At 38.4% G+C, this 12976-nt stretch overlaps 1 protein-coding gene across 3 annotated transcripts in view; it reads right to left on the reverse strand.

Moving 5' to 3' along the window:
* Positions 1-12976, reverse strand: part of WDR19 (WD repeat domain 19) — a 115099-nt gene that overhangs the window by 56214 nt on the left and 45909 nt on the right. For all 3 annotated transcript variants that reach the window (XM_086705214.1, XM_086705215.1, XM_025921397.2), the window contains exons 15-19: positions 9970-10119; positions 5050-5197; positions 4721-4925; positions 2310-2469; positions 2003-2113 (exon numbers count right to left, since the gene is read on the reverse strand). In XM_086705214.1, the coding sequence (XP_086561340.1) occupies positions 2003-2113; positions 2310-2469; positions 4721-4925; positions 5050-5197; positions 9970-10119 (774 nt within the window). The remainder of the gene's footprint in view (positions 1-2002; positions 2114-2309; positions 2470-4720; positions 4926-5049; positions 5198-9969; positions 10120-12976) is intronic.

A 12976-nucleotide genomic window follows, 5' to 3' on the forward strand; every position in this document is an offset into this window, starting at 1 on the left:
CTGGCACATAATTCCAAACATAAACTAATTATTAAAGAATCTTTTAGAGTTTACTCCTCACTTTATTCACATTTTGTAAGGAATGCATAATAGCTAACATTTTTCAAGTGCTATTCTTTGCCAGGTGCTAGTTGAGGGCATTAACTTATTTACTTTTCCTTAGCAAGCCTTTTGCAAGGAACTTTTATTGTACTTATTTTAGAAATCCAGAAACTGAGGCAAAGAGAGGCTAGTATAGCAAGTTATACTGCTAGTACCTGGCAGAGCTGGGCAGTAGGGCGGTGCCTCTGACCTCTTACCCAGCTAACTCCTCAGCCTTCGAAGTGAGGTTAAAGGGACGACAGGTTAATCACCCCTCTCCACTGGGAAGTCAGTCATCACTTCAAATCCTTTACAAATCCCGTAGCACACAACAAGAGACCACAACTAAATGCAGAAGGGCTAAGGTGACATTTTTGCCCTCATATCACAACTATATTCCTTTTTTTCTTTAATATGAAATTTATTGTCAATTTGGTTTCCATACAACACACAGTACTCATCCCAACAGGTGCCCTCCTCAATACCCCTCACCCACCCTTCCCTCCCTCCCATCCCCATCAACCCTCAGACTGCTCTCAGTTTTTAAGAGTCTCTTATGGTTTGGCTCCCTCCCTCTCTCACTTTTTTTTTCTTCCCCTCCCCCATGGTCTTCTGTTAAGTTTCTTAGGATCCACATAAGAGTGAACTATATTCCTACTTCAGTGCCTATCAGTCCAAATTTTGAAATTTTCTCAGGGTGTCCCCTATTATCACAAATGATATTGTAAAATTAACATTTTAAAATTTAGTTCACTTAAAATTATGAAAATTTTCTGTAGAACAATTTGAAAAAGTGAAGTTGTAAAACTAACAGCAAGTGCATTTTCAAAACCCCTCCTCTAAGTAGTTATGGAAATGCTGGTGTGAGGTAGGATAACGTTAACAATGACAACAGCTACCACTTTGTGTCCTTACTATTGGTCAGGCACTGTTCCAGAGATTTAGTCTCGTTTTGAAATCTTTACAGTAACCCTACAGGCTAGATATTGTGACCCCTAATTTTAAAAAATGGGACCTAGGGCACAGAAAGATTAAATAACTTGTAGAACATTACACAGAGCTGGGATTTGAACCCAGACACATCTGACCCTAGAGTTCATGTTCTAACAGCAACTCTATTTTTTATCTTATCTTATCTTATCTTATCTTATCTTATCTTATCTTATCTCATCTCATCTCATCTCATCTCATCTCATCTCATCGAGAGCACCAGCATGGAGAGGGGCAGAAAGGAAGGGAGAGAATATATCCAGCAGTCTCCAAGCTCAGTGTGGAACCCAACATGGGGCTCCATCCCGTGACCCTGGGATCATGACCTGAGCTGAACTCAAGAGCCCAATAATTGCTATTCCATTTAACCACTTCTTCCTTGTGTTGAGCCATGTCCTTCCCTCTGTCCTAGTCCTTCCCCTGCAATGTTCACCTCTGGGAAACTAATGGTGGTATACTAGTCCTCAGTGTACCTCTTGACACACGAGAGAATCTCATACAGCAAGTAAAAGATACATGTACCTCAGTTTCCCCACTTGGGAAATAGAGAAGGTAACTAACCGCTGGGATTGTTGGGAGGGTTAAAGGAGTAAAAATATGTCAAGTGCTTAGAAAAGTGCCTGGCACCATGTGAGCTCTAGATACATGGTGACTGTTTTCATTTGTGTACGTTTTTATAACTTTAATAATCTGTTCTCTTTGGACACAGACTTTAAATTATTTGGTAATGTTAAAATAACATGCCTTTTATGGCTCCACAGAACACAGAATGAAAGTAGTTTTGAAATTAATGAATACTTAGGGGTTCTTAAAGCCGAAATGTCTAAATTCTAGGGAGGAGAAGGTGTGTGGTGTCTGGTGCTGAGAAATTTTAACTACACAAAAGGGGATCCCCTTTGCGTGTTCTTCCCATCCTTATTTGCCACCATACCTCCAGGGCAGCAATGGGACAGCTGGATGCCAGGTACAGGTCCTGGGCCAGGTTGAAATCATTAGTAAACATGGCCAGATGTCCTGCCAGAAGATTGTAGTCTTCTATTCCCTACAAATAAAAGCAGTTTTAATGAGAACAAATACAGAATTTCTTTTTTTTTTTAAAGCCTTTGCTTAGTAGGAAGTGGTAATGGTCTATCGACTAACTTGCTGATGAGTTAGGTATGATTAACTTCAGAAACTTAAAATGACTGAATAAATACCACTTAAATACTAACTAATAATTCTCATGAGATGCCGTTTACCTTTATCTGTTCCAAGGACATCACTATGCCAACATTTCTGATTGTCCGATAGACGCGGATTGCGAACTCCACTTCCATGTGATGGAGACAAGCTCCGGCCAGCTCATTCCAGGCAGCGTGATCATTCAGAATCTTGCATATTTCCCAAGCATCAGAAAACCTAGCATTTGAGCACAGGATTTAATCAGGGAGCTCTACTCGTCCCCTAACTGGCAATGCTCAGGGTATATATAATATAATGTCACATCTCAGATAAATTTGCAAACCATTTCTTCATCTGTAATCATCATTTCCAAGTTATCAAAAACTACATAAACTTGTCTTCCTTTATTATACAGATAAATGCTTTTTCTTGAACTTTTTTACTAATCTGACTCTATGCTGTGTAACCACCCTCCCTCATTAGCAACTAACTCTTTTTTTTTTTGTTTATTTTTGGGTTTATTTCACACAGAGATGAAAATTATTTCTCTTCTCACATGAGACTAATAACAGTACTCTCTCTACTCCTACATATTTGGAAGTTTACAACAGAGGCCAGCAAACTATGGCCTACAGTCAGCTGTCTGCTGCTGTGACCCAAGTCTGAGTGGAACAAGGCCGCTCAGTCCATTTTTTATGGATTGTCTTGGCTGCTCTTGTGCTACAATGGCTGACTTGAGTAGATGTGACAGAGATCCCATGGCTTTTAAAGCCTGAAATGTTTACCATTTGGCCCATAACAAGAAAGGTTGCGGACTTCTGGTCAAAACATGACCATAAATGCCAGTTGAACTTTTTGTGGGACCCTGCATTAATGAATATATCTATCCATCCATCTGTTCACCCATGCATTTTCCCAGCCAACACACGTTTACTGAGCACCTGTTCTATGCCAGAAACTGAGCTTGGAACCAAGATACAAAGATCAAGCCCACAGTCACTATCTTTTAGGCCGTCATAATTGGGGAAGGTGGAAGAGACAGGTAAGTCAACAGACGACTCTGACACAGTATGACACAGGTCATTGAGGGCTTGTGATATGTGAATCTGTGCTAAATGCTTTGCCTAAACTCTCTCACTAGATTACTCTAACAGCCCTCTCCACTAAGGAATATTATTATTTCTTCTTTACAGATGAGGAAAAGTGAAGCTCAGAAACCTCACAAGACTAGCCTGTCACACAGCAGTGGGGGTAGGGGGGAAGTACTCTAAACCACTGTGTATACTGCCCTGCGGCAATCCACCAGAAAGGCCCCCAACCAGCCTGCCAGAGGTTACGGGGCTGCAGGGAACGCATCCTGGAGCAGGAGAGGGCTCTGTTGAATGTGGAGAATAAGGAGTTCCTGCATACAGACATAGGAGAAGGGTGTTCCAGGAAGAGAAAGCTGTATGTGCCAAGGCAAAGAATCATGAAAAACATCAGATTCAAGCAGCTGGCAGAACAGAGAGTGGAAGAATGGGGACAGCTGAGGCTGGCATTAAATCATTAAGTGTCCGGTACGTCATGCTGAGGTCCCTGAGGAGTAGGGATTTCTTCCTCAAGGCAATGGGAAGGATCTCCAGCAGGAGAGTGAGAGCATCAGATTCAGATTTTCAAAAGTGTGTGGAGAATAGAGGAGACTGTCATGAGGCTATCAAAGAGAGAGAGGTCAAGAAGTGGTGACATCATATATTATTCCAAGTGAGGGTGCGAGTTAGTGGGAGAGTACAGGGGTGGGGGAGAAAAGGGTCTGGTGTATGTGTGTATGCAGGTGTAGGTGTGTGTGTTGGGACAGGTGCACACGTGATAAGGACTGGGGGAAAAGAAGAGGCCGGGCAAGATGAGTTGTTTTAAACAGAGAAAGTTTGAGGAGCTTGTGGACTCCCAAAAACACAACTGGTAGGCAGTGGGAAATACAGGTTTAAGCAAAAGATGCACATTTTGGAGTCAGCCTCTTATGAATGTTGTTGAAGCCATGTAAGTAGAGGAGATTCATTCAGGAAAAATGATTAGAGAAGAGAAGAGGGAGATCATGGGACGCTGAGGAACAGCAACATTTAAGAGATGGTCAGAACCACAAAAGAAGACTCAAAAAAGCCCTAAGAGGTAACAGGAAAAATCAGATTAAAAAAAAAAAAATTACGAGCTAGGCAAAACCAAACTTCTTATGATGACATTAACATACTGCTGAAATAATGAGGTTTATTAGAATTTCACAATAACTGTGCTATTTGGGTGATGAGAAACCTCTTCGTTCTAAAGGGCTTAGTACAACAGGACTTCCTTTAGAATTTACACATATTCTCACACCCGTTATCTTATCTGAGCCTCACAACAATCCTGTAAAGTAAACAAAGTAAATACTATTAGGCCCATCTCTTTCAATAGGATTTGGCCTTTAAAATCACAAAAGCAAATAAGAGCTCCAGAGAAGTGTTTGGAGCCCTACCTTTTTAGCATTAAAGTCCGTGTCAGCATCTGCCTCAGTTCATCAGGCCCCACATCTTTTAAACTGTCGAGGAACTTGTGGGTGCTAAGGTAGATGTTGTTTATTTTTCCACTCTGTGTCTGGCAGGTCAACTCTCCATTATATAACAGCAAAGGTTTATGCGAGAAGGGAACTTTGGTGCCTCCAGCCAAAATCACCTTGGATCCTGTATTTTAAAATAGACATCTTAATGCTAAAAGCGAATACTCAGCACAAAAACCAGAAAGGAAGGTTTTAATTTCACTGTCACGGAAATTTAACGACAATTGTACAAAAAGGTGATTAAGTACCTTGTATCGTGTCCTTGTGAAAGACGTAGGTGTACACCTTATCATCATCGTAAGCAATAAATACACCTTTATCCATTGGCCAGTTTTCCCAAAGGACACCTTTAATGGTTGGTGAAAAATCTGGAATCTCATAGGTAGCGTCATTGACCTACAAAACAGGATTTACAGATTTGCCCCAAGCATGTACTTTGTTATCACTTGCCTTGGTAGGAGCCTGTCTGCAGACGTGGTTGGCATAGTTTTCCCAACGCATTCAACCCAACAACACTCCAACCGTAACAGGAAGGAAAGTTCCTTTCCCGATTCTTGTACCAGATCTGGCTTGGCCTAAAACTTGTTGAACTCGGGAAAAACTATAAGTCTGGACACAAAGCTTCAGCTTAAGGAAAAAAAAAAAAAAATTGAAACTTCTCAAGACAAAAGAAATTTAAACTATGAACACACTGGTGTTTGGAAAATTTTCAATCCCTGGTATATAGAACAAATTAACTCATACATATTTGAAAATTAAAGAAATTCCACTGGGTCTGTTTTGTTTCAAAAAACTTCTCCATAATGCATTCCAATAAATTGAAAATGTACTGTTAGTGATATAAGCTATTGGCCTTGGCAGACAGGCTTATATAATATCCTGAATGTGAAACTGAGAAATACCCACCTCCTCTCTACCCTATTTGCCTCTCGGAGTCAGAATGAAATAGAAGATTCTTGCAGATAATAACCAATTCTATAGAGCTGGCTGTCTAACATAGTAGCCACTGTGTAACATCCACATGCAGCTATTTGAACATTGAAACGTGTGTAGTCTGAACTGAGATGTGTGTAAGTGTAAACTATCCAATAGGTCTCAAGGAGCTAGGATGGACAAGAGGGTAAAACGTCTCAGTACTTTATATTGATTACATACTGATATAATAATACTGGGTTAAACATATTAACATGAATTTCACCTGTTTCTTTTTATCTTCTTAAAAAAATTACCTAATCAAAAATGTAAAATTGTACGTAGTTCTAATTCTATTCCTATCAAATAGCGCTACTTACCAGGTACTGTGCTAATTACTTATATGTACGTAACCTCATTTAATTCTAACCTCACACTGTACAAGATGGGCATTATTATGCCCATTTTGCCGATAAAGAAACTCAGGCACCAAGGAATTTGTCCGAAGTCACATGGCTAGTAAGTTGAAGAGTCAGGATTTGGACCCAGCAGGCAGTCTGGCTCCAGTCTATGCTTCTAACCACTATGTTACATTGATGCTTGGTTTGTGCGGATGTGCACACCAGGGCCACTGGACTGGCGGTAGAATTTTTAAAGGGTAAACATTTGTTGAGTGCTTATTACACGGCAGACACTGTACTACAAGCTTTATGCACATCATCCCATTTAGTTTTTACATAGCAACCTACAAAGTAGGTACTAGAACTGTACCCATTTTATACACGGTGAAACTGGGAATCCAATTAAAGTGAGAGCTCTGGAGGAAGCCACTCTGGGCTCATACCACATATACCATTTCATGACTGTGTGACCTTGGACAAGTTCCTTGTCTTTTCTTTTTTCTTTTTTTAATTTAAAAAACATTTTTCTTAACATTTATTCATTTTTTGAGAGACAGAGAGACAGAGTGTGAGTGGGGGAGGGGCAGAGAGAGGGAGACACAGAATGTGAAGCAGGCTTCAGGCTCTGAACTGACAGCACAGAGGCCGATGCAGGGCTTGAACTCACAAACCATGAAATCGTGACCTGAATTGAAGCTGGACGCCTAACTGACTGAGCCACCCAGGTGCCCCATTACTTATCTTTTCTATGCCTTAGCTTCTTCACCTATAAAATGGCCAATAATATGAGTATTTACCAAGGAGCCTGGCTGGCTCAGTCAGTAGGGCATGCAACTCTTGATCTTGGGGTTATGAGTTAGAGCCCCATGTTGGGCATAAAGTTTACTTAAAAAATGGGAATATATCTGGGGTTGCTATAAAGATTAAGAGATAACTGATATATGTAAGGAGTATTCTGCACAAAAATATTCGTTGTTATTATTACTAATCTTAACTCCACGTCTGTCTGTCTGTCTTTAAGGTCCGTACACTTAAATACTGCATTCTACCACCTCTCTCAAGGGCAACGTATTTACGAATTTTCCGTAATATATCACAAGTCACCCTTCATGGGCTTCCAGAGAGTGATGGGGGGACAAGGCTGTTTTATTAGGGCATTCATTAGTAAGAAAAATGTCATCTCTCCCACTTCTATTGTATAACATAAGTCACTTCCTCACCATGCACCCAGTGAGGAAAAATCGGTTGAATGAATATACATACGAAGGGAACCTACAGGTAAATGTAAGAACTTTAAAGAGGAAGAGCGATGGTCTGAATTGTTCCTTATTCTCATGTATGCACACCGCAGGAGCAGTATTTCTCTCAAATTCACTGAAGTTGAATAGAAAAGTGAGCTGCATAGCAGCAGCACACTATGACAGGCCGAGTGCTCAAATCAAATCAAACGCACAGCAACCTGGTCTGGAGTCCAGGGGCCTCTGCGCAGCCTCCTCCTGTGCCCTAGGTGGTGGCAGGGGAAGGCCCACACCACAAGCCTTCCTTTCCCTTCCCTGCCACACTGGCCTTACTTGTGGAAGATCGTGTGGTGTTATTTAAAAGAGGAATTCGCTCCTGTGGGCACTACACTCCCCTCAGATATTGTGCCCAACCACATAACTGTTACCTTAGCAGTGAGATCTTAATTTGGATAAAAGCAAATACCCACCCACAGGTCAGAGTGGGAGAGCCTGTGCTCTCATACAGTCAGTCTTTTGTGTGGATTTTGTTTTACCAGGACTTTTTTCTTAACACTTAGCTGGGCTGCCAGTTAGAGCTGGAAACAGGACTGGAATGGGCAGCAACAAGTAAGATAATTCTGGAACTTGAGGGGTTGAAGGGTGGTAAAGCAATAAAGAGGCAGGGCTTTAACGAACACCTGCTAAATGGCTACCAAGTGCCCAATCACGGGTTTGGAAAAATCAACTCACTGAAACCTCAAACCAACTCCACGAGAAAGGCCATGTAACCTCTTTAACAAAAATTATCAAGGAAAGGAAAACTGTAAAAGGAGAAAGAAAAATGCATCAGCTCTTTCTGACTCTTACTCTTCAGCCTTTCCCTAGCAGCCAAACCCCATTCTGCCTCCAGCTCCTGTCAGATCCCTGATTTACCCGCCTACCCTCTAGGTGCTCTCAGCAGCAGTTTCCACCCACGGGGAACCCACATGGGGAAGCAAGGCAGCTCGAAAGAGTGCCCTGTTACAGAAGGGAGATCTGTACAGGATGAATTTCCTTACCAAGTAGAACGAACTCAAGGTTATCTTTCTATTTATGTCATTTTCCCTCATTGGTTTTGTGACTGGGAGAGGAACGGGTTGAGTAAGAACTGGCACATTAGGAATTTTGCTTAAATAATGCAAGCACTCCTGTGGAAACCTGTTCTATTTATCAAAGAAAGAAGAGAAAAAAAGAAAAAATTAAAGAAAGAGAAAGACAGGCAGAAAGGAAAGGAAAAGAAGGAGAAGGTGGGAAGTCTCAGCATCTAGTGAAGTGTACAGGGAGGGCAAAGTGGTCTTCACCGAGTGGCTACTGAGGTGGAGGAAGGCACCGGGGGAATGGCTATTAAGACATGTCTGAGAACAGCTGTAGGCTGTGTGGACTGTGACCAAGGACATACTAAATCATTAACTGGATATCAAAGGGAAATGAAAAATCCAAGTAAAAGATGTAAAATCACATTTTCTTTTGCTAATCTAGTCCCAAAAAAGTTAAGGATGTGTAAAAAGCAGAGTAACTGATCTAAAAAGGGTCCATCTGTTTTTAATTATGAAAAAAATGCCTTTCCTTTGTGTTCAGAATCTTTAAGGCAAGAGGAAAATCAAGTAAGGTGGGTGGAAAGGAGTCCCTGCCCTTTGAACCTTATTGCACAACTGGAGAGAAAGGTCATGTACACGAAGATATATTGTAATATTGTGCAGTAAATCAGGTTAAAGTGGTATAGGATATAATTATTTTTCCATTAAAAAAATCTTTCTGGTACTGACACTATGAAAAACTGCAGAATATTGGACAAAGTGTTTCATTTGTTTTTTAAGATTTTATTTTGAAGTAATCTCTATGCCCAGTGTGGGGCTTGAATTTACAACCCTGAGCTGGAGAGTTGTGTTGTGACTGAGCCAGCCACGAGCCCCAGAAAAAGTTTTCTTGATGTATAGTTGTAGAAATAGATCACAAACACGGTAACAAAGTACTATCATCTTTGAACTGCATAAGAGAAAATGATTTTATATATAATATATATTAAAAACACTGGGTGTTATATGTAAGTGATAAATCCCTAAATTCTATTCCTGAAATCATTATTACACTATATGTTAACTTGGGTTTAAATTATCTATCTATCTATCTATCTATCTATCTATCTATCTATCTATAAAAGACAATACCATGAACAACTATTTCCACCACTAAAGAAAAGGAGTATGAAACATAAAGAAATAATCACAAAATTAACTCCAAAAGAAGTAGAAAATCTGAATATATTAATAATCGTGAAGGAATTAAGTCAATAGTCTAAATTTTCTCCCTAGAAAGGTATCAGTTGCAGATAATTTTAGATTTCATCAAATCCTCAAAAAAGTAGTTAATCTCTGTCTTTTAATTAACTGTCTTAATGAACTCATTTTAAACATTAGTATAATATTGACTCAAACTGAACAATGACCATATGAAAATTATATGCTTATGTAACTTATAAAAGTGATATTCTTAAAATATTGAAAATAAAGTGCATAAAAATGAAAAAAAAAAACCCACACTTTTCTTTGTATATTGCATTAAAAAAAATAAGTACTTAAAAATCTTCCAGACTTACCGGACAGTAGACAAATCCATCACTTTTTTCATCAATGAAAACTAATCTGGTCCCATTTGGGTCAGGAAAAATCTTTTTCACACTGACAGGGTGTCGATAATCATTAACAAATTGCCAGTCTTCAATGTAGAAATACTGAATGATACCAGTCTAAAAAAAATCCAGTCATAGAAATATAAAGGTTGTCAAAAAAATACTTTTAGCACTTAAACATACTTCCTAATTTTAAGAGAAAATATACCATATTTTCATGTAGGAAGAGTCTACAACAATTGTTTACTATATGTAAAGGTACAGACCCGAGACAGTAAATGAGAATGTGCATTTAATTCAACAATTAGTTCTAACATTCTTAGTGATATTAAAGCATAACTGATTTTCAGATGTTTTCACTTATAAGAAATATCCTTACAGTTTAAGAATAACTTTCAAACCATGTTATTTTAAAATATTTTGCTGTTGGTAGACAAATTAGAAAATTAAATTTAAAATAAAAACAAACCACCTGATGCAATCAATTGTATTTTTATATATTAGCAATGAACTGTAGATACCAAAATTTAGAAATATATTACCATTTACAATCTCTCAAAAAAAAACCCGAAATATTTAGATATGAATTTAACAAAATGTGCACAGGATTTGTATGCTAAAAACTATAAAACACTGATGAAAGAATCAAAAAAGATCTAAATAAGTGGAGAGGTATACTATGTTCATGGATTGGAAGACTCACCATTATAAATATGTTAATTCTCTCCAACTTATATACAGCTTTACCTAATTCCAATAAAAATCTCAAGATTTTTTGTAGATACAAACAAGATTATTCTAAAATTTATATGAAAATGGCAGAAGAACTATAATAGCTAAAGCAATTTTGAATAAAAAAAGAATAAAGTAGGAAAATCAGTTTAATCAGTTGCAAGTTTTTGGGTTTTGTTTTTTGTTGTTGTTGTTTCTTTAGCTACAGTAACCAAGACTGTGTAGTATTGGTGAGTGGACAGACACATAGGTCACTGGAACGGAATAAAGATAGACCCACCCAGATACTCCTAATTGATCCTTTTCCTTTTTTTAAAAGATGTCTGTACTTCATTTTAAATAATAGCATATTGAGGTATAACTCATATACCATGTAATTCACCCACTTAAAATATAGAACTCCATGGTTTTTAGCATAATTTACAGATTTGTATAATGCTTGATCACAATTCATTTTAAAACAATTCATCATTTCAAAAAGAAACCCCATTTAGTAATCTTTCTCATTTTCCCCAACCCCATCCCACTCTCCCCACAGTCTTAGGTAACCACTAATCTACTTTTTATCACTAGATTTGTCTATTCTGGACATGTCACATACACAGTATCATACAATATGTGGTCTTTTGTGACTGCTTTCTTTTACTTAACATGATGTTTTCTAGGTTCATCTACTTTGTAGTAGGTATCAGTATTTTATTCCTTTTTATTGCCAAATAATATTCCATCGTATGGATAAGCTATATGTTCATTTATCAGTTGATGGACATTTGGGTTGTTTCCATCTTTTGATTATTATAAATAATGTTGCTATGAACATTGGTATACAAGTTTTATGTGGACATATATCTTCATTTCTCTTGGGTATATACATAGGAGTGCAATTCCTGGGTCATAAGATAACTCTGTTTAATCTCTTACAGAACTGCCAGAGTATTTTCCCAAGCAGCTGCACCATTTTACATCCCCACCAGCAGTGTATAAGAGTTCTAATTCCTCTCCATCTCTCCCAACACTTGTTATTATCTGACTTTTTGATTATAGCCATTACAGTGGATGTGAGTGTTAACTTCACATTTACTCAGAAGTGAAAACTTGTTCACATAGAAACCTGTATGTGAATGCTTATAGAAGCTTTATTTGCAATATTCAAAAACTGGAACTAATTCAGATGTCCTTCAGTTGGTGAATCCTTAAACAAACTGGTACATCCATATCATAGAATGCTACTCAGCAATAAAAAGGAAAAAAATTATTCATGCACACAATGACTCAAATGAATCAAATGACAAATTATAGAAATGTAGAACAGATTACAGTTGACCCTTGAACAACACAGGGGTTATGGGTACTGACCACCCCCATAGTCAAAAATCCATGTATAACTTTTGACTCCCCCCCCCCCCAAATTACTAATAGCCTACTGTTGACTGGAAGCTTTACCAATAACACAACAGTTGATTAACACATATTTTGTATGTTAAATGTCTTATATACTGAATTCTTCCAATAAAGCTAGAGAACATACTACAAAAACCTTAAGAATACATTTACAGTACTATACTGAATTTATCGGAAAAAAAATCCACATATAAGTAGACCTGTACAGTTCAAACTCCTGTTGTTCAAGGTCAACTGTAACTTTGTTACCAGGGATTAAGATGGGGGTGAAAGCAGAAGGGAAGTGGATGTGTCTATAAAATAGACACGGATCCTCCTGGCGATAGAATTATTCTGTATCTTGACTATCAATGTTAATATCCTGGTTATAATATATAACATGTTACCTTTGGGGGAAACTAGGAAAAGAGTATATTGGATCTCCCTGGTTTGCTTCTTGCATGGGATCTCTTTGTATTGTTTCCTACAACTGCCTGTGAATCTACAATGATCTCAAAATAAAAAGTTTAATTAAAATAAAAACACATAACATCTTGGACTTCTATTCAGGCCAAGACAGAGTAACAAACTGGATTTAACTTTCCCACCCAAACAACCAAAAAGAACAGACAAAATCATGAAAAAACAATTGTCAACATATTGGAATGAGGCAACAAAGAACAGTGATGCCTGAGATTTTGGAAGCAAACCAGGTGAGCCCTATGATTGCTCCAGCTTTTGCTTTGCAAGTTTTCAAGGCATGGCAAAGGGAGGAGGATACAGGCAGGGCAGGGCTCCCTGAGTTAAGGATATGGAGCTAAAGGCCAGGGAGCACAGGTGGCTGGACTTTGCAGGGCAGAGG

The sequence above is a fragment of the Puma concolor genome, chromosome B1 (genome assembly GCF_028749965.1).
Source record: "Puma concolor isolate L17-30 chromosome B1, mPumCon1.1.hap2, whole genome shotgun sequence".
NCBI classification, from domain to species: domain Eukaryota; kingdom Metazoa; phylum Chordata; class Mammalia; order Carnivora; family Felidae; genus Puma; species Puma concolor.